The 27,008-nt window shown below is 38.7% G+C and overlaps 1 protein-coding gene across 2 annotated transcripts in view; it reads right to left on the bottom strand.

Annotated features, from left to right (window-relative positions):
• The window catches only part of LOC107043464 (death-associated protein kinase 1), an 84,706-nt gene that overhangs the window by 7,710 nt on the left and 49,988 nt on the right, over positions 1–27,008 (bottom strand). For both annotated transcript variants that reach the window (XM_015264994.2, XM_015264992.2), the window contains exon 15: positions 18,467–19,482. In XM_015264994.2, the coding sequence (XP_015120480.1) occupies positions 18,467–19,482 (1,016 nt within the window). The remainder of the gene's footprint in view (positions 1–18,466; positions 19,483–27,008) is intronic.

The raw sequence follows: 27,008 nt of genomic DNA, 5'->3' as shown, positions 1-27,008 counted from the left end.
GACTTGTGGGAGCTGTGGAGGCAATCAGCGTTCCTCTTTGGATTTGATGAACTCCATAAAGGAGAGGACGTCGTCCTCGAGTTAGTAGAGGAGACCGTGTTAATACGAACAGACACAATTAAGTGTTATAAGTTTGGCGAGTTGAGATGAATTAAAAAGGAAAGTTACAATGCGAAATGCATGCGATCAAAGTGCTTGTGAGGATATTAGCTAGCAAATATAATCACAAATTAACTAAGCACTGAAAATGAAGAAATAAAACAAAAATACTAGTTGAAAATTCAGAATAAAATCTGAAGTTTGATTGCTCCAATGGGGTGATCAGTGGAAGCGTGCTTATGTTCAGTGCGTGGAAATTGATCAACTCTGTCAGGCATAGAGGGGCTATTGTGTTCATATCTCGTCTGTCTGACTGCCCTGAAGCTGACTATACTTGTGTTCGGTTGGTCGGTGAAAGGGCATAATATGCAAATAATAATACTGATACTCAGATTCTATTTATCACAACAGCCAAAAGGATGATGACAGAGAACCAGTGGAGACTACTGGTGGAGTGGCATGAGCAGAAGCTCCTCGCCAATAAGCCTCCCATCATGCCCAAAATCTATGAGGAGCAACCACCAATTACTGCCGAGGTGAGTGAGATGAGCAAAGGTGAGGAGAGCGACGGTGAGAACGGGGAGGATGGTGATAACGGTGAGGACGGTGAGAACGGTGAGAAAAATGAAGGCTCGTCGGCCGAACAAGGTGCGGGACAAGCGGCAGTAACTGAGGCTCTCAAAGCAGATAAAAGTAAACCCCAGATTACAAAAATCGAGTACGTGGAACCTAAAGTTAAAATAAGGTCCACGTTACAAAACCACCCGACAAATCCAATACCACGCGAACAAACCAAGAACTGAAATTCCAGTGGAAGGCAGACTTGAATAGAGTGTGCTCGAAATGATGCTGTGACCAGCACACTCGTGAAGGTTTTGAATATTCCGCCCAACACTAGTGGCTGGATACTAGACAGCATCAAGGAAATGAGAAAAGAGATGAGCGAGATGAGGAACGACCGGGATGACAGGCTCTCCCATATCGATGACGGGACGGAGAGTCCGCTGAGGGCTGAAACTGAGGACTCTGGTGTCGCGGACTCCGCGGTTTCTTTATGGAGTTTATAAACAAAAACCTCCATCTTCAACAAATACCATGGAGCGTGCAGGACGACCGAGATTATTACCACCCAAGGCGACGCGTGTGCCAGGGGTGCCGCCATTGTTGCTGGGGTGACTAGGGGGAACAATGGATTTCGTGGCTATACAAGGATACAACTGACCAATAGAGATGCCCAGTGTCTATGGAAACTGTGATCATGCAATAAGTAAAACCACACCCATGGCTTGCTGTCAACGATCATAAGAACTTCATAAAATACGTAAATTATGAGGACTCGATGACACTAAATGTGGGGACACCGATTTCGAGACGCCCCTCCGGAACCACTTGAAGGTGACCACGGTCATAAAAATCAGCCTAATGGAAAAACTCATAATCAAGCGTTTCCAAACAGCCAGATCCAGCCTTTGTGGACCGTTGTTATAATGAGTAAGAAAATAATCACCGGAAAATGCAAGTGCCCCGAAATACACCCGACCCAGGTGTGAATTGAGATACTTCACGAGTAACACGAATGAATCGACAGTCGATTCCCCACTCATTGGTAAAACCACGATTTTCTACTCTATGCATTCAGCATTTTTGACTAGGCCAATTTTAATGAACACCGTATAACTCACCTGGAAGAAGGCATCACAATTCTCCAAGGTTATGCTCTAGCTTATCGCACATCAAGAGGCCATGACGTCATTCTATGAACACGTGCGCTCGTAAAAACCCAATGGATCGGAAATTATGACGATTTCCACCCCATTATCACTCCCCCTCGATAGGCGTGCGTCATCATTACGAAGGGTCAAACTGAGATTCCGGGAATCATAAAAGGGGACCGATTCCTTGAATCACGCGTAGAGCGCGAGGCCTGAACTCACCCTCGCTTTTCTATCCTCTTGACCACGAATCAGCCCGGTGCGCGCAGAAGTCATAAAATCATACGAATACCCAGATATGGCCATCATCCGAGGACATCGGGTTGCCATGGACCCACTCCTACAGAATCCCTCATTACGGATGGGGTCAAGCAAGGATATATAAGAGCTCCCCCCGGACACCCAAGGGAGTTACTAGGCCAGTTACCAACCAGTTACCAGTTAGTCGCCCAGTCAGTCGGCCAGTTAGTCAGCAATCAGTCAGTAGACAGTCGCAGTCGCAAAGGCCAATTACTAAGAACGAATCACAGAGAGTCAATTACCAAGCCAGCTATCCGAATCAGTTCTTGGTCGGGCTCAAATCACAGACAGTGATTATTCGCAATCTGCATATTTCAACTGCACTATTTTGGACCCAGCCGATTAGTGGACTCATCTCCACTAATTCCTCAACCCGCAGTCTTGAGGGCAGTATTCGTCACGGAGCTGTAGATACTCGCCCCAACGACGTATTGTGGTCTCGTCGTTCAAGTGGCCACCTGGAGTCATTCTTTCGTGCAGCCCCAGGTAGTCGAATCTCCGTCTTACCTGTCTTTTCACCGGACAAGTGAAACTGCCGTCGTAAGTCATCGGATCGCCACAGAGAGTCACCCATCAATACTACTTGTCATCAAAACCAGCTCTTCTTCCTGCTAGTAAGGGTCATCGGAGCGCAACATCACCGCGACTGAGTGATCACACTCACCTCAATTTTACTTAATCAACAACTGTAAGTTAATGCTAATTCGTTATCTATTATTTTTTTCTTTTTCTTTTCATTCCTTTCCAATTCTAATTCTCCAAAATTCTCCTCTCCGAGGTTTTATCTTGGGATCATTGTAGACAGCCTCTTTTTTATCACTAATAAAAACATTTCTTTATGGCATTAGAAGGGGTTCTTTCTCTTTACGTGATCTCCATTTTTGACTCTCGCGCAATCCACCATAGTGCACCTTAGTGCTTTATCCCATGCAATCCGATCTCATCCTTTCTCCCGGTCTCTACCCGTTGTAATTGTTCACGGTCAGGACAGTCTTTGGGGTCACCTTTTGTCACTGATTTTCGCCCATTCCATAACCCAGAGATTGCAACACTGGTAAAAAGGTGAGAAATGGGTCAGATTTACCAAGTGATGGCCATGATTTAGATGAGGATGAAAAATTAGAAGCGAAAATTGAGAATATTATCAAAAGACAATGGGAAAATCTGAGGCGAGAAGAAAAGAGTCAAAGTGGCGGAAGCACTGAAAATAGCACTGCTAAAGAAGTTGCTCAAGCCATAAAACTGGCGATCCTTAACAAAGGACTCTCAGTTAAAAGAGACTATAAATTAGATAGTAACACTAGATTTGAACACTTCTAGGACTATTTTAAGTCAGAAGTGAGTTCTCACAAACTCCTGCATGTTTTAGATAGTAACGTAAAATTCAGTGGAGATCAAAAGACTTTGGATGAGCATAAATTTAAGGTGAGAGACATATTGATCAATCACATCGATAAATACTATCACTCTAAAGTAGTATTACTAGAAGATCCAGTAGCTATTCTAAATAAACTCGAAGAGATAAAAAGATACGAAACCAATGTATCTTCATTTACGGTGAAAAAAGAAATCTCCAATATGCATTATGTGATTGGAAAAATGACAGCAGTCGAGCTTTGTGAGAAGTTCGAGGAGGCGATTCGAACTTACGAAAATTGAGCAGACGCCACCCCTTTATCCGATGTTTAATAATGCCATAAACCTCACCGGATTTAAAGAGAGATGTTTTGAGTGCGGGGACTATGGGGCACCTCGGCCGAAACTGCCCGGGCAAGGGTAAGGACAAACTGTGTTACAGTTGTAAAGGCTACGGACACATAAATAAGGATTGCCCAAACTCAGGTGAGACAAACAACAAGCCAAAAGTTAAAATAAGACACACCAGTTCGCGGGGAAATAGTTTTCGTGGATTTGGGCGTGGTGATGGGTCATTGAAGAGAAGGTCAGAGGGTTTAGGTGCGAATGATCCAAAAAGCGCTAAAAGGGGGAAATACTATAACCTGAAGGGCAAAGGAGACAACAAATACTCGAAGCCCAAGACCAGTACAAAGTCTAATAAGGAGTGCTTAAGCAAAACCTCAGGAGGAGACTTCAAAGAGAAGGGTGAGTTAGATTCGAATGAGACAGGAGAGTGCATGGAAGTGGATGATGAGCTTTGTAAAGGTCAGGCATTGCACGTAGGTGTTTGTTTTGACAAAGACAATTTGTCAATTTGTTATTACCGAATTTCTAGCAGATTCTAGTACTACGGAGCACTTAACAAATTCGAAACTAATTTTCAAGTCCCTCGACGAACAAAGTAAAGGCGTGATCAAATGCGCAAATAAAAATAAACAAGCGGATTTGAGAATGGAGGGAGTAGGTCAGGTAGAAATCGAATTGTCAACAGAGATAGGCATAATCATAAATTATCATTACCATTAATTTCATAAAATTCAATCAAGTAATAGAACTTAATAATTTTCAATTATTAAATTAACCAACAATTAAATATCTCAATTCCGAATTATTTTACCAATCAACAATCGAATTCGGAAGAATGACGATTATTTCATAATCTCTAATATTTTTTGAAAAAATTTCCAATTATTTACCTAATAGTTATTGAAAAAAATTTAAATTCTCAATTATTCATTATTTTCCAAGTTCCAATGATAAACGAATGAATTCGATTATTTGGCGAAATAATACTCTTAATATTTCTGAAATAATGATTGATGCCGATCACTGATTGTTAAACGGTGAGCAATTTGAAGTAGATGATGTAATATTTGCTGGGGTCCTTCAGGCTAACTTACTATCTCTAAGACGATTCGCAGAGATGGGTCTTGCGACATATCTAGATGACCAGAAAATAGATATCTTCAATCCAGAATCAAGTGAGTCATTTATCTCAAGCGTGTATAGAAAACCATATTGGATAGCAGATTTGGAAGTAAACAAGTACAGTCCATTCAATATAAAACTACAGAAAAGTACAACTAGACGAGTTATAGCCAATATGGTAGGTGGTGAAATAGAGGTGAAAACACACATGACGCGAAATGTCACAGCCAAACAGAATGAGGTTTCGGCAATGGAAACTCCAACTGAGAGTAACGAACGGGTTGAAGAAGGGTTTACAGAGGTGAGAAATAATGAGCAATCCAAAGCCGGGCGAGATGACAAACCGGATAGTAAAGAAACCCCTAAACCGATTCAAAATCAATTCGAACAATCCAATTTTGATTATTCAATTTGGGATAGAAAGGTTGATAAGGTAGACGAGGCACAAATAGATGAGAGTGGTGAGGTTTTTGATCTGTTTGGAGTTGAGAAAAAAAATTCAGGGTAATAGTCAAGCCGTGCTATGGCATACTAGGTTCGGTCATGCATCGATAGCATATGTCAAAGCTTTACAATCAAAATTCCCGGACAATAAAGAACTGAAAGGAGTGAATTTCAATGAGTCATTAATGGAGTGTGAAGTATGTTTAGCTTCTAAATTTAACAGACTGCCATTTCCTAAGGTGAAAAGTCGAGCGACAGAGCCCTTGCAGATAATACACTCTGACGTAAAGGGGCCAATATCTCCGAGTTCATATCCGAAGAAATACAGGTATATATCTGTGTTCAATGACGATAAATCGAGATTTGCGATGGCATACCCGATGAAGGTGAAAAGTGAAACGAGTCACTGTCTTGAAATGTTTGTTAGAAGTGGCAGAAATCTGTTGAGTTACGACGCGAAGGTGTGCTACCTTAGGTCAGATCAAGGTACGGAATTTACTGGGGGACATACAGTTGAAGTATTGAAAAAGTTAGGCGCGGAACTCCAACTGGTAAGTCCTGATACTCCAGAACACAATGGAGTCGCTGAACGATACAACCAGACAATCCGGAAAAAGGTGCGTGCCTGGCTCTGTCTGCCACTGTATATACGTTCAATCGAACTCCTCATAAATCTAATGAGATGAGAACTCCACTGGAAGAGTTTGCGCCGGGACATAGCTTTGATGTGAATCAGATTAAGAGATTTGGAAGCCTAGCGTACATGAAAGTACAGAGAAAGGTAAGACCGAAATTCAGGGCAGAAGGTGCGAGAGGTATTCTGGTTGGATACACTCCAACAGGATACATACTACTAAAACCAGAAGAAGGAAAATTCTACGAAAGTAGACACGTAAGATTTAACGAGAAACAGGTCTATGGTGATAGATACAAGAAAGGTGAGATTAAGAACGTCCCAGAAGTTCAAGAAGTGACAAACAAAGACAAATGGTTTGTAGAATTTGAAAAAGACGTGAACGATTTGAATGAAACGTCCAAATCGGAGGGAGAGACGAAGAGAAAGAGGGGCAGACCAAGGAAGGAAACCCCAAGTCTTAAGGTATGTAAGGTGAGCAAATCTGCAGGTGAGTCAGTGCAGGATTCAAGCTTTGAAGTTTTGCCAATCGATGCGAGCTTGAAAGTCGGAGTATTTCTGACTTGTTTATCACAAGGTGAGAATGGACTGAATCTGGACGAGTCTACTGATGAGGCCTACCATGCTCTTCTTGCCAGTATTAATTCAGATCCAATTAACTATAAAGACGCGATGCAAAGAAAAGATAAGAGCAGTTGGACACTGGCGGTAGAAGAAGAGCTTAAATCGAGGAGTAAAAATGAAGCGTGGAAAATTGTAGACTGACCGATTAGTAATCAAAATAGACAGAAGACTAACATAATTGACTCTAGGTGGGTATTTAAACGCAAGATAGAAGCGAACGGTGTGACGCGATACAAGGCGAGACTGGTTATACGGGGCTTTAAAGATCGAAATGTTTACGAGTTGAGAGAAACATATGCTCCGGTATAGCGAATGTACTTGGTTAGGGTCGTATTTACTATCATTAACAAATACAACTTAGACACCTGCCAATTAGACGTGAAAACGGCATTCCTCAATGATGAGATAGATGAGGAAATCTACATGGAGATCCCAGAGGGGACTCATCACTCAGATCAGATGAGGGAGAGACTAAGGTCTGCAAATTAGAGAAATCTCTCTATGGTCTTCGAATAAGTCCAAAACGGTGGAATGAGAAATTCACTGAAGTGGCACTCGGTGTGGGCCTCGTGAACTCTGATCTTGAGCCATGTCTGTTTACTTGGAGCAGTGAGGAAAAATTTCTAATTCTACTATTATACGTAGATGATATAATTATGGCGAGTAACGATAAAGATAAACTAGATGAGGTTAAAATTAAACTGAGTTCTGAGTTTGAAATGATAGTAATGGGCGAGCCAAAAGAGTTTCTGAACACTTCAATAAGACGAGATATTATATATAATATATTATTAATAATATATTAAAAAGATACTAACAAAATACGGTTTCGAGAACTCACATCCTCAAAGAACTCCAATGCTCACTACACAGGCCTCTAACCACGAGCGAAAAATTAGAGGGTCGGACACTAATGGTGAGTTTTATAGTACGGCCGATGAGAAATTGAATTCTCCTTTGTGACGAGGCGATTCTTTTATTTTTATTTGGTTTTCTTTCATACATCTTTGCCCAACTACACACTGCCCCCTAAATAATAAAATCTCGCCACCGTTGGATAACCCTTCCCTCGATTTTCCCCTCATCGCCCCTCTACTCTCGCCCCTGGACATCACGAAGACATCAGCCGAAGGAAGACAACAGTTCCGGCCCTACTGGATCAACTGAAGGAGCCGTTGCCCCCCCCCCCCAAAACTACCCATACATAGGCCTAGACAACCCACCGCCCTCGATGATCCCCATCGACACATCCCTGGATGATGATCGTGGGCACCATTTAACCATTATGATTGGCCCCGATCATCCACGAAGATGACCCAAAGGATCTCGATTACTCGCGAACCCTCACGAGCGAGACGAAAGAGAAGATGAAAGAGAGAAGAAACGGCACTCGTGCAACCGCTGTCCTGGACACTGCCACGTGCGCCCCAAGTTAGTCGACGAGAAAGTGAAAATACCCCGAAGTCTGAACATTGGACCGTTGTGTTGGAGAAAAGAGGAATTTTGGTGCCCGAGTTCATCCCGGCTCTAGTTACTGTGCCCCTGGAGTCAGAGAGGAGGAACGAAGGCTCCATCTCAGGAATTGCGGAAGGACCTAGATTAGTTTTTGGAAGTCCAGACCACACCTGGAAGTCGTGAGTACGAGTTGTCCCCCTCATTTCCCCCTCGCCTCAAGCAATATTTCTTTCCATTCCCCCCAACGGTGAGCCTACACTCTCTTGTTTCTTCCCCTTTAGTTATTATTTTGATATTTAGTTGCATTCCCCCGACACGACTAGCTTCTCCCCTTTTATCTGCATTAGAGTCATCCCCTTTTTACGTGTACAAAAGTTGCCTGGCCTCCCCCACTCCCCTAGATCTCAAGTAAAGGCCTTTTTGACGTCTTCTGATGATCTATTAATTGTAAAATTCAGAGAATATATTTAATCCCTTATTTGCCCTTTTTCTTTCAATTACCCTCTCATCATTTCAGGTATTAATTTAATTGAAATTAGGAAAAGGTCACACCTTATAGAGAAGTAGTGGGTAGCTTGTTGTACCTAGCAGAGACTACTAGACCTGATATTTCTTACGCTGTCAATATTCTGAGCAGACATCAAGTGAGTCCAATAGATGAGGATTGGAAAATGGTAAAGAGAGTACTGAGGTACTTGAGAGGAACCACTGACTTAGGGTTGAGATATACAGGTGAGACAGGTGAGATTGAGGCATACTCAGACGCTAGCTTTGCAGATTGCAAAGGCTCATTGACCACGTGTGGATATGTGATTAAAGTGTTTGGTGATTCGATTGCGTATAGGACTCGGAAGCAGTCGGGAGGGAGTGTTGGAAAGGTGGCACCAGCTCTCGGTCCCACTGGGCTTAGGCCCTTGCGTATGATATATATATATGGAGACACAATCTTGCGCATGCGCGGATCTCCTCTCCATCAGGTTGTAACTTGCGAGAGTTCACTCTACTGCGAGACGAGAGACGTGTTGTAGCCAATAAACCAGTGTTCTAACAAGAAAACCCGTATACTACTTATTGTGTCCACACCCGAATCCAACAAAAAAAATGGCGTCGCATTGTGTTGATAATTTTACCTATTTCATGGGGAAATGTTTAGAATTTCGATATCTACAATAGTACGAAAAATAATGAATTTTTATTAGTTACGGAAAGGGTCTATATGACATTTAGACGTCGGCCGATAGGACAAGTACTTGAGGGGTTAAAGAATAGATTTTTTTTAAACAAAATTTTCGAACCCATAAAAAATTGAATTTTAATTAGGGTCAATGGATAGGGCTTATGGAAGTCTATATTCATGAAGAAATTGATGAAATTTCATTGATTCCCACTAAGAAAATTTAGAAAAAAAACGTGAAATACATTCATAGAGATACATGAATTTTTGGTAGACACCATTTGACTGTTTCTTTATGTGTCATAACTCTTTTTAGTTTTATCATTTCTACCAATTCCATTGGCAGTAGGCTTCCGACTGGATCTGTACCAATTCTATTTAAAAAAAATTGAAACACTAATCCCGTTCAGATTAGATATCAACAATGGCAAAAAAAATCTACCTGCTGATTCGAAAACATAGTATATGTCAGGGCGAGTGCCATGGGGTTTTTTACTCGCGTGAAAGGCGTCCGAGTCGAAGGCGAGGACTGCCACGTATGAAAAAATCGTATAGAAATTTTCTATACGGATTGCGTATAGAATTTCTATAGGATTTTCGTATATGATATTCGGATATTTCTATACGGATATTTTTTATACAAATTATTTCTATAGTTTTGATCCTATACGACGCACTGCCACATGTGTAGAAACATTTCGTATGGAGTTGCGACATTTCTCTACGTTTTTCTCGGGAGCGTTTAGATATCTTTCGTATGAAATCAAAAATTTATGTAAAAATTTATGTATAGAAATAATTCGTATAAAGAATATTTGTATACAAATATCCGAATATCATATACGGAAATCCTATAGAATTTCTATACGCAATCCGTATAAAAGAAAATTTCTATACGATTTTTTCATACGTGTGGCCAACCACGTGAGTAAAAAAACCCCATGCCACTAGTCGTGAACGATATCTTTCCATAATGATTTTCACTTTTACGAGTTTGGGAAAGGACCAATACCAATCCGGGGACGAGGAAAAGTGAAAATCAGTACGGAAAATATCTTTCCACCGCGGCGGGCGCAAAATACACATTTCCCTCCTGCTTCATGGAATTCCGAATGTAGGCACAGCTCCTTTATTTTACCTCCCTAGATTAAAAATATATTATTCTCGAGAATTTGAAATGGTTTCGATGTATATTAGGATATGGCTTATAACAAATAAGAACTAAAAATTCAACTTTTTTAGAGTTGAAACAAATAGTCCAGGGAACTGTGAGACTGTGTGATTTTTTTCCGATTTTTAAATTTAATTTTGCAGTAGCGCATGGCATTTCAAGTTTGACTAAAATATCTGACCTACTGGCAGTCAATGGTTATAAAACTTGGGTAAAAGTTAAATATCCTTGATTACGGTCCGGTGCTAGGTTGTAAAAATGACAGAGGATGGTTCTTCGGATCTGTTCAGGTAGAGAATTCACCGACTAGTATATAGCGGTGGAGGTCGGAAATACATGCGTGTTCTGGGGAGCAATAGAAACCCAACTACACGACTACCCTGTGCGAGACAACGGCGCTCGCAGTTGTCCCTGTCACACAAAACGATGTGCTCCATGAAGATTAATAATAACACGATATCTATGAGTCGTGGAAACATGAATCGGAAACATTATCCTTCATCAGAACGTTTAATGCTACATGTCTCGTCAACTTTTCAGTAGTTCTCAATATATTCTGGTCGGTAAGAAAATGATTATTTATTGTTCATTTCTTTCCCGAAGCCTAACAATGAAAAATCGGTCCAATATACTTAATTTTTAAGCTATGGATTTTTTTTCAATGTATAGAATAATAATTACATTCCACTTTTTGCTAATTCGATTCCAAGATGTCTTAATTTATTTTTTCTTTAATGAAAAATTACACTAGTCTCATGAAAAACTATGAAAAATCATCCCTCAAAGAATTTTCTGAACTTTTTAATTTTTTTTATTTTTATAAAAAAAATTTATTGTCAAAAAAAATTAAAAAAAAAAAATTCAAAAGATTCAAAAATTCATTAATTATTGCATTTCAAAATCAATTAGGCTGTGTTAGAGTCGAATTTGCAAAAAGTTGATTGTAATTGCTATTCGACAAATTTGTTAAAAAAATTTGATGAAAAAAAAATCCATAGCTCAAAAATTGGGTACACTGGACCGATTTTCCTATTTCAAACGTTTGGGGGACAAATCAAGTGATTTCTTGGATTAACAAATTTTTTGTACTAATTTTTCGGTTCTACGAATGAACTTTCTCCTCCATGGAAATGGTCATTTGAATATCCTGGGACTGTTAAAGCTCACAGGGTCTCCCCTTAAGGGCAGGGCAACGTAAAGGGTGGCACGACAATTTATTTTTTACTATAATATATTTGTCCAAAATCTCCTGAAAAAAGCTCTTTTGGAAAAATATCTTTAGTTAAAAATATCTTTTGTTAAAAATATCTTTAGTTGAAAATATCTTTAGTTAAAAATATCTCTTCTAATAAGATATTCTACAAAATGATATTTCCTATAATTTGTTTTGTCATTATATATTGTGTTATTTCGATCGTTTCATGCGTGAGTGTTTATTTGGGGACTGGTAAATAGCACTGTCGCATTACACAAGGATGAAGGTATTTTCGTCAGGTTATTGATTGAATTTCATTTTATTTTATTTTATTTTCTCGACTACAAGCAGAGCAAAGCATGTACTGCTGTTTGAGATGTTGTTGAATTTGCGGATCATTCGTGTTAAAGCTATCGAGTAGTCAAGATAACTCTCAAATTGTCGAAAACGCAGAAAGGAAGGCCGTTACTTATATTAGGTGGTTATACATATTGTATTGTGTCTGAAACGGCTAAGCTTACGATTTGGAGGTCTACTCTTTATAAGGATGGATGTAGAGGCCGTTGTCATACTACGAGTGCAAAGAAAAATGGTATTTTGCTTTTAATTTTGCGGTTTTATTTTTTTTACATTTTTTAATAAAAAAATCTGTTGATGTTTTTCATTATTGGGAGAAGTGATTAAAGAAGTGGATCATTCGCATACTCCTAAACCTTAACTTTCAAAAAGAAAATATACGAACTATGATGGCTGTTTGTGACGTATTGTCGGGGACTATTTTGTTTTTTGTAAAATTTTGATTATGTGAAAAAGAATTGTCCAATATTCATCTGGCAATTGAATATTTTCCGACCATTTCCTGAACTGTTCTAATGGTTAGTCCGTGCATGACTGAATCTTTGTCCTTCCGCTTAACGAACGAACTTTTAAAATGAAAATGAAAAAAAAGGGGTAAATAATTTATTTACCCCTTTTTTTTCATTTTCACAGTGATGAGTAGTTCTGTTTGCGGGGAGACTCCTATAAATTTCAGAAATCCCAGAACATTCAAGTGACATTTTTCAGAAGTTGAATCTTTGTTTCATATGCGTAAAAACAAAGGATTTGTACAAAAAAATCGTTCTTCATGGTTAATTCATCCCTCCGACGCCTAAAATTTGAAAATCGGTCCAGTGTACCCAATTTTCAAACAATGAGAGTTGTTGTTTCAAAATAATAAAAAAAATGTGTAGAATAACAATTACAATCCACTTTTTGCAAATTCAACTCCAAAATAGTTTAACTGATTTTGCCTTCAATGAAAAATGACAATAGTTGCATAAAATACTATGAGAAATAATTTTCCATGAATTTTCAAAACATTTGTCGTATTACCTTGTTTTATTCCTTTGTTTTCTTCAAATAAATTGATTGATTATTGCATTAAACATTAAGTAAAGACTAATTAAGGTATTTCGAAGTGGAATTAGCAAATAGTGGATTGCTATTGATATTCTGCACATTTTACGGAAAATTTAAAACAACTCCCGTTGTTCGAAAATTGGGTACACTGGACTGATTTTTTTTCAATTTCATGCATCTGGGGGACGATTAACAATGAATGATATTTCTTCTTTCCGCACTAATTCTTCGTTTCCACACCGCTGTAACAAGGATTTAATTTATGAAAAATGTCACTTGTCTTAAATAAATGAAAATTTCTTCAAACGATCCAGCCGATCGGCAATTACTTCAGGCGTACCATGGGGTACATATCTGAGTGACATCAAGCGCTGTCCCCTCAAGGTCTTTCTACCCTCAATTTTAACTCATGAATTTTTCCAATTTTTATTAATGAATTCTCATTATTTTGCAGATGAGCCTAGCGGGATTCTTGTGAATTATAGCAATTATCAGTGGGATGATGAGGGAGATCTCGATGAGCTGTTTCTGTACTTTGAAGATGAAGAAGAAGCTGATGGAGATTTCCGCTGGTTCGTGCAGCCCAAAAAGGCAAAGAAAATGAAGATCCTGACTCCGGACCTTACTGCTGTGTTGGATCGAGTCAAAGTTAGCGACTGCATGGCTGCACGGATTCTAGCGTCTACCCTCATGTTAGCTGGCGTCACTCTGGAAGACGTTCATCTAAGTCGCGAAACGGTCCGTAGGGACAGACGGACCCAACGTAAATCTCTGAATGACACCATCAAAGACGATATCAAAAATAACTCCCCCAGTTTTACGACCATTCATTGGGATGGTAAACTACTACCAGCCATAGACAACAAATTCAACAAAGTCGACCGACTTCCGATTCTTGTATCATGTATCGAGGGAGACGAATTGTTCGGAGTGCCAAAGCTGGACCGAGGAAGTGGTGAAGAGCAGGTAAATGCCATCTTTACGTGCCTGGACGAATGGGGACTTGTCAATGAAGTATGTGCCATGGTATTTGATACCACTTCCAGCAACATAGGCAGCGCAAATGGCGAAAGTCCCATTTTTAAGAGAAATTCCCATTTTTAAGAGATTTCAAGGGCAGTGGACGGACATCGAAAAAAGTAAATTTTCTCCAGGAGTGTGAGATACTGATGTCCAAGCCGCAGTTGAGGATGAGGCGAAAAATGCCCTTGCTTTCGCATATTCCCAATTAGAGGTAGGTGGTAAAGGATTCGACAGTATTTATTATGGCAAAATCATTTCCCTTTACCTTATTAAATTACGAAACTCAATCTCTTCTTCATTTATCACTCCATAGATCAACAACAGTCGGAAGGACTCCAAAGAGTTTCTGGAACTCGTCATCATATTCTTGGGCGGAAATCTTCCGGATGGTAATCGCTTCAGAGCTCTTGGCCCCATTCATCATGCAATTATTGAAAAAGTTGACTACGGATAATTCAGCATTGTCAGGAGTTTATGACGCTGTATTTGATAAATTTGCGAACCATCTCTGGTACTTATCAGATGAACTCATCGCTTTTGCATTCTTCGACGATAATGTCAATATAGATATGAAAAGGAGAATGTGCGATGCTATCAAATCTCGCTCCCCATTACAAGATGATCGGAAGAGGAGAAAATCAGGAGATAAGGGTCGAAAATTCAACCAAGAGTTGAGTCTAGACCAATTTGTGACGCAAAACACAATTAAATTCTTCGAAATCTTGAATCTGGACCATACTTTTTTGGATATCGATCCAATGAAGTGGGGAGAAAGAGAAGATTATGGGAATGCTTTGAAAACTGTGAGATCCCTCCAAGGGACAAACGACGTAGCTGAGAGAAGCGTATCTCTCGTGAGCGAATACAATGATTTGCTCACGAGAGGTGAAAACTCTAAACAAGATGCAATGCTCGTGGTCAGAAAATTGCGGGCATTGACATCTGGCTGCACCAGGGAGGAATTACAGTTTTCATTAGAGAACTATCTGAAAAACACAGCGTAACGAAAAATTCATATTGACCTGAGCAATCTCGGTTCATGTCGATTTCAGTATACTTCAAGTTTTTGAACAATCACGTAATTTTCGTAGACATCTTTCTTTTAGACCTTGCTCCGCTCTACAAAAACGGTTATTATAAAAACTTCAATATATCCCATAGATTCCGAGATTATTGTATGAAAACTCAACAGGAATCCAAGTCGACTTGGGCCGATTGACCACTTCGCTATTGAAATTTTTCTCCGAGATTCTCTTCTCAATTAACTATACATATTCGATACTCATTGAAAAGCTCATCAAAAAAGCCTCTGAACAGCGTTTAACGTATTTAATTCCCATGATGATTCATTAGGTAACAAGAGTTCGAATAATTTGATTTTATTTGTGGGGAAATATCATCTATCTATTACAAGTGCTTTAGAATTTCTATTGCATTTTTATTGTTATGTGCAATTTTATGAATTTTTCACTATATAGAGGAGAACTGAAGTGGAATTGAAAGTATTTTTTTTCGGATAATGAACGAATACCTTTAAATTTGCTGCCTCTCGTTGCATTCCAATAGAATGCTATTTAAAACAAGCAGGGGTTCGAGCTTTTTTGGCCGAAGCCATCTGACCGTTACTTTATGTGTTATAACTCTTTTTCTTTTTTTCATTTCTACCAATCCCATTGGTAGTAAGCTTCCGAATGGATCTGTAATCATTCTATTAAAGAAAGAAAAAAATGGAAACACCAAACCCGCTCAGATTAGATATCAACAATGTCAGTGGAAATAACTGCCTCCTGATGAAAAAACAAACAAACGGACATATCTCGAAAACTTTGTATGAATGGGTATATATGTTTTGATTGATTCGGATAGAAGGCATCGAAGTAAATATTTGAAAAAAAAAATTGAAGTCGGTTGCGTAGTTTTTAAGATATTGCACATGAAAGGTTTTTAGAGAAAGTCAAATATCTCAGAAACTACTCATGCGATTGAGCTCATTTTCAACAGGAAGGATTATTATCATGAGAGGAAGACTCTGTCCAAATTTCAAGTTGATATCTCAATTTTTGTACAAGCAAGAGTAATTACAAGGATTTTTATGAAAAAACAGAAAAACGGAAATATCTCGAAAACTTTGTATGAACGGGTATATATGTTTTGATTGATTCGGATAGAAGGCATCGAAACGAATATTTTGAAAAAAAAAATTGAAATCGGTTGACTAGCTTCGAAGATATTAGCGAAAAACGATTTAAAAACGAATAGCTTTTTCTCAAAAACTATTTAATTAATCGGGCTGAACTTTCGTACAGAGTTAGTCCTTGTTAAGGTCTATAATCTAACAAAATTTCAGATTTTTTCCAAATTTTCAATTTTCCAAAAATCGACCACCGGAAAGGTGGCGATGGACATTGACACCGACAGACATGGTCGTCAAACTTCGTATTTTTATGTTTCAGACCATTCTACATAATTTCCAATCAAAATTAGAACATGTGAAAACAGCACGATTACAATGCTTCCATTCGGAAGCAAAAAAAATAATTGGAAACTAATATTAATAGTATTAAATATCAATGATACATGAAAATTATATTAATGGCATGGTACTATTTAGAATTAAGCTATTTCTTCTATTCAAATTTTGTTGAAATTGCTGTAAATTGATCGATTCAACCATGTAAATGTTGAAATGAAAAAATTTGTAACTATAACAATTTTATGGAAGAAATAAAAACATGTACGGTCAGCAGACGCGCGGGTTGAAAGGTCGGTCCCTTCCTTAAAAGGGTCAGTACCTCAGGTACAATTTTTTTGACTGGGTTCAATATCAGTTTATACGACCGTTGTGGAAGCACCGGATAAGCCGGACACCTGTCCTTGTACCTGTCGCATTTTACTCGGCATTGGATTTATTATAATTTTTGTTTTCCTTCCCAAACGATTGCCAAATAGTTCATTGATCATTCTATCAAATCTAGGCGAATAATAGACACTCCGTAGGACTTGTAGAGGCGTCTGAAGGCCTCTAAATCTCGCATCAATCCGGATTTTTATTTCAATAACAAATAGCTATTTTGCAGAGAAATTTTTTTGTATGTATTTCTTACCTGCCTTTCAGAAAGTCTACAAAGGGTAATAGCGATAAATTGAGTAATTGAGTATTAAAAAAATTATTATCACATTCTCTTTATGAGAACATGTAAAAGTGCATAGCAAATTGAACTGCTATGCGCCAGTACAAAAATAATTTTTAAAGTTTGAAAAAATTCCTATGGGTTCTTCATTATTTTCGTTACCATATTCAGAATAAAAAGAATCGAAATTCGATTTTTTCAACGTTTGAGCCATCCTAATGTATATCACATTCCCTGTCCCTGTGACAGGAAGCATGTTTCATGTTTTTTTTTTTACAACGATTATCATCTTGGATTACTGAACTCTGTTTTCCTATCTCGATTTTATTTTGAGTTATCGCGTACAAAAGGAATTTAGGCAAAAAATGCAAAATCGGAAATATCTCGTAAACTTCATATGAATGGGTATAAGGGAGGGTGGGGTAAAATGGACACTTTAGACTTTTTTAAAATTATTCATAACTCAGAAACAAATTTATAAGTTGAGCTCAATTTAGGCTCATCACAAAGTGAAAGAATTGTTCTTTGTATTGAAAGAAAAGTAATTAAATTTTATCAATATTTCAACACCTCATTAATATTTTTAAAAAAGTCAAAAGTGTCCGTTTTACCCCAACCTCCCCTACATATTTTCATTGACTTAGATAGAAGACATCGAGACGAGTATTTTGAAAAAAAAAATGAAATCGGTCAAGTAGTTTTTGAGATATTGACCAAAATAGTTTTATACAAAAAGTTGGTTATCTCAGGAACTAGTGGACCGATCGGGCTGAAATTGTGCACCGAAGTTGAGCTTAAATAGTACCTCCTGTGGGTCAAAATTCCACATCTATATCAATGAATTTTCGCGTATTAATGTTATATTTTCTAAAAAGTGGTAAACCAAAAACCGCACTATCAGGCCCGGACATACAGAAATTTTCTAAAAAGAATTCTTGAAGTGTCCACATTGCCCCACCCTCCCCTAACGAAAATGCGATCGACGATATATTCGTCCGTCATCAAATGCAATGAAATCACTCTACGTCAAAAATCTAATTGAAAGGAAGACTTTTTCCAAATTTTTATGCTATGACATTTACTAGTACATTTCTGTTATTCCTCTCTTATCAGCTTTATTACGAAATCTCGGTTGTTGGAAATTATATTTCCTAAAAACGAAATTTCATGACATTTCGGTCGAAACCTATTAGATTCAAGAAGTTATTGAAACATTTCTTTTGGAGATCAGTTAAGAATTTTATATTCACAAAAAAATATAGGAAGAGAGAAATTACCTCAATGTGGGGCTATCCACATTGCTATCCAAATTAGCCACTCGGTCTCCAAGTCCCAGTCTAACAGCAAGCAGACACCAGTCTTTTCCATGTGGATCAGGAGGATCCAGCATCTGAGCCAATTTCCTTTGAACCCCAGGCTTGATGAACTTAACCGGCTGCCTTGTCCCAGGAATACAAGTATCCAATAAAGCAGAACCACAGCCAACAATTTCCCAAACACTCTCCTCACATCCATTAAAGGCATTTTTGAACTTAGCTTCATCGAATCCTTTCTCTAACAAAGATGATAGCATGGGTGCAGGCTCCCAGATGTGCAGAACCTCATCGTAATCCCTGAGTTCACTGGGAGACAGCCAATGTTTCTCCAGAAGTAGCGCAGGTGCTACCATATCGATTGTAGCATCTATAGCATCGAAAATCACCCCTAAGAGTGCAAAACACTGGGAACCGGAGCCTCTTGGACCCCTGACCTGCAGTTCGATGTAGCCCTGGTCCTCTTCTTCAAGAGTTATAATACTTTCACATGGTCCTACACAAAGTTTCGATCCTCGCCACCACTGGTATAGATCAGAGTCCCTCGGATCCCAAGTTTGAGTGATTCTCCTCAATTGTGATTGTAAATGTGGAAAAATTGGTGTCAGATGATACAGAGGAGCTTCCCCAGGGAATAACCTGAGTCCGGCGTGAGGTAGTGCCGTTGAACAGGACTCCCAGGGCTCCCACAGACCTGGGAGACGTTCCACCAAATTCAAACAGGGAATTTCGTACTCCAACTCGTCGTCCTCTACGTCACAGGGAATGCAGAAGTTCGTTGCTTGGAGAACCTGGAGAGCTTGATTCGCAGGGCATGGAGATCTTGCTTGAAAATCCTCTATAGTGTAAACACCTGTTGTGCGACTTCCTAAACGTCCTCGCTGATCAGGGTTCAACTGCCAACCGATTACGTCTCGCCAAAGCCATTCCGGGGATAAGGCGACTAAATCGTCTCGCAGAATTACAGATTCTCCCAATGTCTAGACAAACAAGTGGACAATTGCATTTTTTTATACATGAATGTAGTAATTGTTGCTACTAAATTAACAATTTCCTTCCGAGTGGGTTCTTTTTTTTCAATTCTTGTTTCACTATTCTCTTCTATTTTTTTAGGTCATAGTGCTATCATCAATTGAAATGCCATCAACATTTTGCGTATTACTTCGGTTTGTCAAATAATTCTACATTCAGACACTCTCTAGACTCGAATGCAATTTCGGTCCAGATTTAATCAAGGTTTAATCAGTGTGTGCCGAGATTTAATCAGGGTTTATTCAGGATTTAACCAGCGTTTAAGGTGTTTCGTTTGTAAATCACCGGGGCGGGGGAATGGGAGAGGAGTCTTATTGTTCTGAACCCCTGATTCAATCGCTGAGCACGAAATTTTCCACTTTTCAAGTAACTATTTAAGTGTGCATTTAAACATTTTTTGAATATTGATTTTGTTTATCAAATTGATTGATTTTTTCTCATCACCTACGGGTGTCACATAATTTTTATTGAATGTTATTCTAATTATTGAAATAATATTAAAATGCGTCTCGAATTGGTGAACCTGTCGAGTCTTTTCACTCTCTCAAGTTCTTCTTCTTCTTCCTTGTGCTGCTTGCGCAGCTGGCCTTAATACCCTAGGTAACTCAGCCAACTTCATTCTGTACTCTCAGTATAGAGTGTTGTTACTGTAGCGTTACCTTGTTCGGTTGGCGCTTTTATTCAATTTCTGGGGATGAGTGGGTGAGATCAATTTTGTCTCTGATGTTGTATAAGAATTCTGCTATTTTCTCTAGCAATTCAGCATCTTGGGTGAAGGCGAGGCTTCTGATTTCCCATGGTGGATCGATTTTCTTTTCTGTTTGGAGGTAGTAGGCTAAGTTGATAGATTGTTCTTTCGTTAGATCACATGACCAGAAGATGTGGTTAATGTCTTGAACTTCATGGCCACATGGGCAGCTGCTGTCTTCTTTTCTTTTTATTTTGTGTAAGTATTGTCCTGTGCACATATGATTTGCTCTTAGTCTATTGATTATTGTGATGTATCTTGGTAGGTTTAGTTTATGGAACCATGGTTGTGTTCTGCCCACATCCCATAATTTTGCATATGTGACGCTTTTATTTTTGAAAGATTCTCTCGTGATTTTCTTGTGCTTTTTCTTGTAGTTTTTTTCTAGTTCGTTGTAGAAAATTCGAAGGTTGTATTTAAATTCGATTGTTTTACCTGCGGTTCTGGCTTTGTTGGCTGCTCTGTCCGCCTTTTCGTTCCCTGGTATGCCCAGGTGGCCCGGACTCCACCAAATTTCTATCTTTCTTCCTGATGATTTGATTTGGCTTAAGAGAGATTTGATTTCTAGAATGTATTTGTGTGATTTTCCATTAAGCTCAACGTTTTTCAGAGCTTGAATTGTGCTGAGAGAGTCTGAGCAGATGATTGATTTTTGTAATATTGATTGTTTTATAATTTTAAGGGACTGAATGATTGCCATTGCTTCTACTTCGAATATACAGGCTTTGGCGTCTATTTTGAATAGTCTCTCTATTTTTAGTGCTGAGTTGATAACTGCTAGTCCAGCAAACTCTTCGTTGTCTTTTCTTGATCCACCTGTGTAGAAAATACTCCAATCCGGTTTGGATTTGGTTAGTTCCTGTTCGAAGTCGTCTGGCATTAATTCTTTTCTCTTGATTTTTCTGCCTAGTTCGATTTCGATTTTTATTGGGTCGAGTTGGGCTTTTAGGGGGAACTCGTAGCATGAAATAAGTTCATGTCTCTCTAGTTTCTTTATTTTTTCTTGGCCTTCTTTCCAAATTCTGGAGTTTAGTGAGTCACAATAGTTTGGAGTTTTAGCTCTGGCTTTTAACCTTTCCAAGTATGCTAGTTTAGGGGTAAGTGGGTGTTTTTTGTCTGTATAGCTTCTCGCTATATATCGACAGGTTAACTTCTCGACTCTCAGTTCCAGAGAAGGTTGTCCAGCCAAATCGTATAGGATGTTAATAGGAGTTGATGGGTAGCACCCAAGGACGCATCTTAGTGCAGCGTTCAATGCGCTAGTGAGTTTTTCTTTATTTGTGTTGCATGCTGAAAGGGAGCAGAGGCCTGCCCATTCTGCTCGAGCTCTTACAAGTAATTTGGAAACCGTGAGAGCTGTTGAGGGATGAATTCCATAAGCTTTTTTAGATAAGGATTTCAAAACTGATGTGGATTTATTGATGTTGTTTTTCACGTGGTCAGTAAAAGCTTTCCAGTTTAGCTTGAAGTCTAGGATTGTGCCAAGAAAACGAACGGTTTCAACTCTGTTGATCTCATTATTTCCTATGATTATATGTGGGTTTTCTGGTAATGATTTTTTCCGGCTGAATATCATGAATTTGGTTTTTTTGGTGGAGATTCTCAGTCCGAGTTGTCTTACCCACTCATTGAGTCTATCCAGAATATCGTTCAATTCCTCTATGCAGTCTTCGACGTTATCTCTTTTAGAGTAGACGATCCAGTCATCTGCGAACTGTTTCGAGCAGCAGAGACCAATATTATGATTTATTTTTCTCATGTACACGTTGAAGAGAGCTGGGCTCGAGACACATCCTTGTGGGAGGCCGTTGATTGTTTTTTCTTCGATGAGTTCTCCTGCGTTATAAAATTTTACTTTTCGTGGTCCTATGAGGTTGGCTATGACGTTAATTATTCTTTTGGGTAATCGGAGTTCCTCTAGATTTCTTATGAGTATTTCGGGTCGGACATTGTCATAGGCTCCTTCTATATCTATAAAAGTTGCCCCAAAAAGCTGCTTCGTTGCAAATGCATTCTTAATGTCGGTGGTGAAAATAGCTAGATTATCTAGGCATGATTTAGCCTTTCGGAAACCAAATTGAGATGTCGGTATAACCAGTTCGGTTTCGAGAAAATATTCAAATCTGTTCATGAAGGCTTTTTCGAACACTTTCATTATGCATGAAGCTAAAGAGATAGGTCTTAGTCCATTGTTACCTGGTTTGGGTATCAAGCATATGTCGAATGATCTCCATTCATTAAGGGTTTCCCCTGTTTCCAAGATTCTATTAAAGATGTATGTGAGCAATTTCAATGAGTCGTCTGGTAAGTTTTTAATAATTGAGTTCGATATGAGGTCAGGACCCGCTGCTGAGACTTTTTTAAATTTATTTATGATTGTTTTTACCTCTTGTAGTGAGATGGAGAACCACAGATGGTTAATGGCATTCCTACCCGCTTCCTCAGACGCTTTTGGTTCCTCGTAATTGTCAGGAATATCCTCGATTAGTTTGTTTATGGCTATTTTAATTTGTTCTTCTTCCTTTTCGCTGGTTATATTTCCTCACTGTGTCCCAGAGCACTTGTAGGGGAGTATTTGGGTCCATGGATGTTATGTAATTATCCATGTATTTTCTTTTTATCTTCCTGAGTTCCTTCTGGGTTTCCACTAAGACTCTCTCGTATTCCTGTAGGTTCTCAGCAGTGTTGTCATCTTTTAGTTTCTTCAAGGCTTTGGTTCTCCTCTCTATTATTGGGTTACATTGTTCTTCGTCCCACCAACATTTAGGAGATCTTCGGGAATCGTTCTTCGATTCTTGGTTTGTTTCTTGCTCTTTGGTGTTTTTATTTTTGTTTCTTGTCATATTTTCTTTGCCACCACATGCTTTGACGTTCTTGATGATTGATTTGCAGAGTTTGGAGTATAAGTTCAAGTGGTTTTTGTCCAGGAAATTGTTTTGATTTATTTCTTGTACAATGTTTGTTTTGAACTTTTCCCAGTCAGTTTTTCTTGCGTTCAAGCCAGGCCTGTGTGCCCTGTCTTTCAACACCATGCTATTGATTTGGATGATTATGACGAAATGTCAGCTACGTCCCAGGCGCTCTTAAAAGCCAGTGCACTGTTTACCAATGTAAGGTCCATAGCATCAGTGGTATTGGAGTGTTTATCATAACGTGTGTGTTTATCGTTATTTAATATGTGTAGGTCAAATTTCGGTAAGGATTTCATAAGACTTCTTCCTGATGGATTTGCTCTGACACTTCTCCAGAAATCATGTTTAGCGTTCAAGTCTCCGCCTATGATCATTGGATTGTCTTTTGTTATTAGCTTAATTTCTTCAAAAAGTTTTGTCCATTCTTCCTCTTTTATGTGGAATTTTGGGGGCTTGTACACAGAAAAACAGTAGATTTTTTGCTGATTGTTCAATTGTATATATATTCCAGCTATCTCAAACTTATTGTTGTTGAAGATTTCATGATCTAGGTCAACAGGGTGCCACTGTATGTCTGCTTTCACAGCAACAGCTACTCCGCCTCCCTGATCCTCTTCGACTCTCTCTTTCCTGTGGAGTTTCATGTTTATGATTCCATAAGGTTTTTCTTTAGTTAATTTTATTTCTGATAATAATATTATATCGAATTCTTTGCTTAGTTTTGGAGTGAGGTGGGACTTATTTATAAGTCTTCTACTATTCCATTGTCTTATTTTTAACTGTTGGTTTGAAGTCATTTTTGGAATTGAACAGGAGTTTATTTAATTTTCTTTCCCCTTTTCCTCGAAATTGGGGAAGTAAGGGCTGTGAGGAAATAGATTGTTTGAGCTTGAAGGTAGAGGATTAGTCTCAATTATTCTGTTAGTTTTGTTTTTGTTAGTATTTGTGATTTCAGTGAGAGGATTACGAACTAACTCTGGCTGGTTTGGGTTCTTTTGAGTTTGAGATGGGCTCTCGCCATCACCCAAAATGATCCTGTAAATAACATCTTGTGAAAGATTTTCTGTGAATATGTTTCCACCTGAGTCCTTTGAGGTCTCTTCGTTGATATCCATTGGCTTCTCTCCTTCTCCAAGAAATGTTTCAGATATCTCTTCTCCTTCCGGTGGATTTAGAAATCCCTTGGGCTTCGCTGGACTGGATGAAGTATTTTTCGTGTTCTGTGGAGTGGTTTCTTCTGGATTTCTGGGAATCTTGTGTCTCGTTTTGAGGGCTTTGGTTCTAGCTTTAATCAGTCTCCGATTTACATTAGATTCCTGGTTGATCGGTGCTCGTGGAGGGATCAGATTGTTTCTCTGAATTATTGGAGGGAACCAGTCGTTTAGAATTGAGTAACTGGGTCCGGGCAAGCCTTCTTCCCTTCTTTGCCTGTTGAGCCATTCTTTTGTTTCTTTAAGACTTTTAAAGTCATTGTTTTTCATCACCTTGGTGGCTTCTTTAACTCCAATGTTCTTGTAAGCAGCGATCATATTTATCATCTTTGATTGTTGTATGATGCTGCAACCTTCATCATAGGCTTTGTGAGGTCCTCCACAGTTGGCACACTTTATATGCTTAGATTTACACTCTTTGACATCGTGGTCTTCACCGCAAGAGCTGCATCTTTGTGTTCCTCTGCAGTTCCACTTGAGGTGTCCCAATCTTTGGCACTTTGTGCAAGATTTTAGTTTTTGGATAAAGGGTTCGATTTTGATTACGTTTTTATATATGAGTAGTTCTTCTGGGAGGGTTTGACCTCGGAAAGTAAACTTGATTGTATTGGTTGGAACCCTTTGTTTCATTCCATCAAAAATTTTTTCTCGGGTGAATCTGTCAATTTTCAGGATTTCAAATTCCTTGTCCTCCCAATCGATTCCACTTCTGATTTTTTCTTCTGACAGGTTCTCTTTGATTCCTTTGCCAACTCCGATTCTGGTTACCTTGAAGTCTGGTATGTAAGCCAGCCAGTTCTTCTCCAACCAGGAGTTTTGATTGTCGACCAATTCATTGGCTTCTCTGTAGTTTTTGTATGTAATTTGGATCAGATTGGCACCAATCCGTTTGATTCTTCTTATATTAGCATCGTTTTTCCTTAGACGAATCCCCACTGACATGAGGTGGAGATTGCCAATGTTCTTTTGTAACTTGGGTTTTTTGTTTGGATCTGGCTCTGAGACCCTGTACGTTATGTAAACTATAAAAGAACCATTGCAGTTGGAATCATACCTGTTTTCCGACTGGTTGGATCGAATAACATCATTCCTGTTATGGGTGTTATAGTTCCTGTTTTCGGTGATGTCATAATCATGTCTCGAGAGGTTAGAATTACTCTGGTCTCTTCTTCTTCGAGATTCACTTTGTTGGAGCATTGGGAATTCACTCCTTTGCTTCTCCTTAATATCGTCCCCCTGAATGCTGTTGTCTTTAGGACAATCGATATTTTGAGGGACGATTGTTTCCATGTCCTCCATCTTCGTCAATGTTTTCGTTGTGTTGAACAATGAGGTTAACTTGGATAATGAAGTGATTTCCTTCTTTATTTGTTTACCTGCGCTGATATAAAGAACTTTTGCTTTTATTAGATTTTTGTGCTGTCGACTAGAGATATTCTTTATGATTTTTGACTCTATTTAACACCAAAATTGAAGTTTTACTGCACATGCATTTTTGAACGATGTCACTCTGTCGCCATCTCACTCTCTCAAGTTGCATGGCCCAACCCGTATCCCAAACACGTAAAACACGTGTAAAACGGATTGAGTGAGGAAATCAATCCGAATCCCTATCACAATTTGGTTAGTCTTTTTCCAATTTCCCCTATAAAAAAATCTATCTTCCATTCAATTACACATTTTATTATTTTTTTGCCGATTTCTATTGAAAATCATGCAATTTCTTTGATCTATTTTTCAATTTTTAAATAGATGTCTGATAGAATAAAGTCAATATAAAGTCAAATAAAGTCAGATATTGATTTTTACATATAACGTATTCTGTTGCAATTCATTATTTAAGACTTCTTGAGTATGAATTTTCCAAGTTTCTTCTTCTCGTGTATAGGAAAATCATCTCAAGAGAACGAAAATCTACTGACTTTTTGTTTTAGGTCTAACGCTTGTAGAAAAATTGCATGAACAGGCCGCAAAATTTCCAATAAAGATCAACAGAAAAGGAAACAAATGGAATTTCCGATACACTTTCAATAGATTCCTAATGAAATTCCAAATAAAGTCCATGGAATTTCTTGGGAAGAGCGTTGGATTTTTCTATTGAATTTTTCTAGAACTCTTGGCGTTCCGTTCGTCGACAAGTTGCCTTATAAACCCCGGAAGTCAACAATTAGATGACTTCTAGTTGTATTAAAGTCATCGTCACGTTAACTCCAAAATAATGAAATGAGATAACTAAAAGACATCTGTATTTCAATGACCTAGGACTCAGCCGATTTACTACGTAGTCATACTCGCCATCATGTTTATTTCTTCACAGACAACGGCACTGATCACTTCGTGCGCAGCTATACAGGGTGTTTCAGAAGTACATGTACATCTGAACACCCTAGGATCAGAGGGTGATTCTGAGCAGAAAAGTCCTCTTGCACTTTTTGATCAGACTCACCTAAAAAGTTATTGGCAATTAAGGGTGGGCCAATGGAAAGTGATTTTTAAGCGGGCGCACATCCATGTGATATGCAGCATATGTGTGTGTGCCCGCCCCACCATTCTACGAGACAAAAGAGCGCAACGATAATGCTCTCTCTGTCTCTCTCTCTCTC

Source organism: Diachasma alloeum, unplaced genomic scaffold, assembly GCF_001412515.2.
Source record: "Diachasma alloeum isolate Michigan unplaced genomic scaffold, Dall2.0 Dall_scaffold_00581, whole genome shotgun sequence".
In the NCBI taxonomy this organism is placed as follows: Eukaryota; Metazoa; Arthropoda; class Insecta; order Hymenoptera; family Braconidae; genus Diachasma; species Diachasma alloeum.
This window is presented reverse-complemented; position numbering and strand designations above follow the sequence as displayed.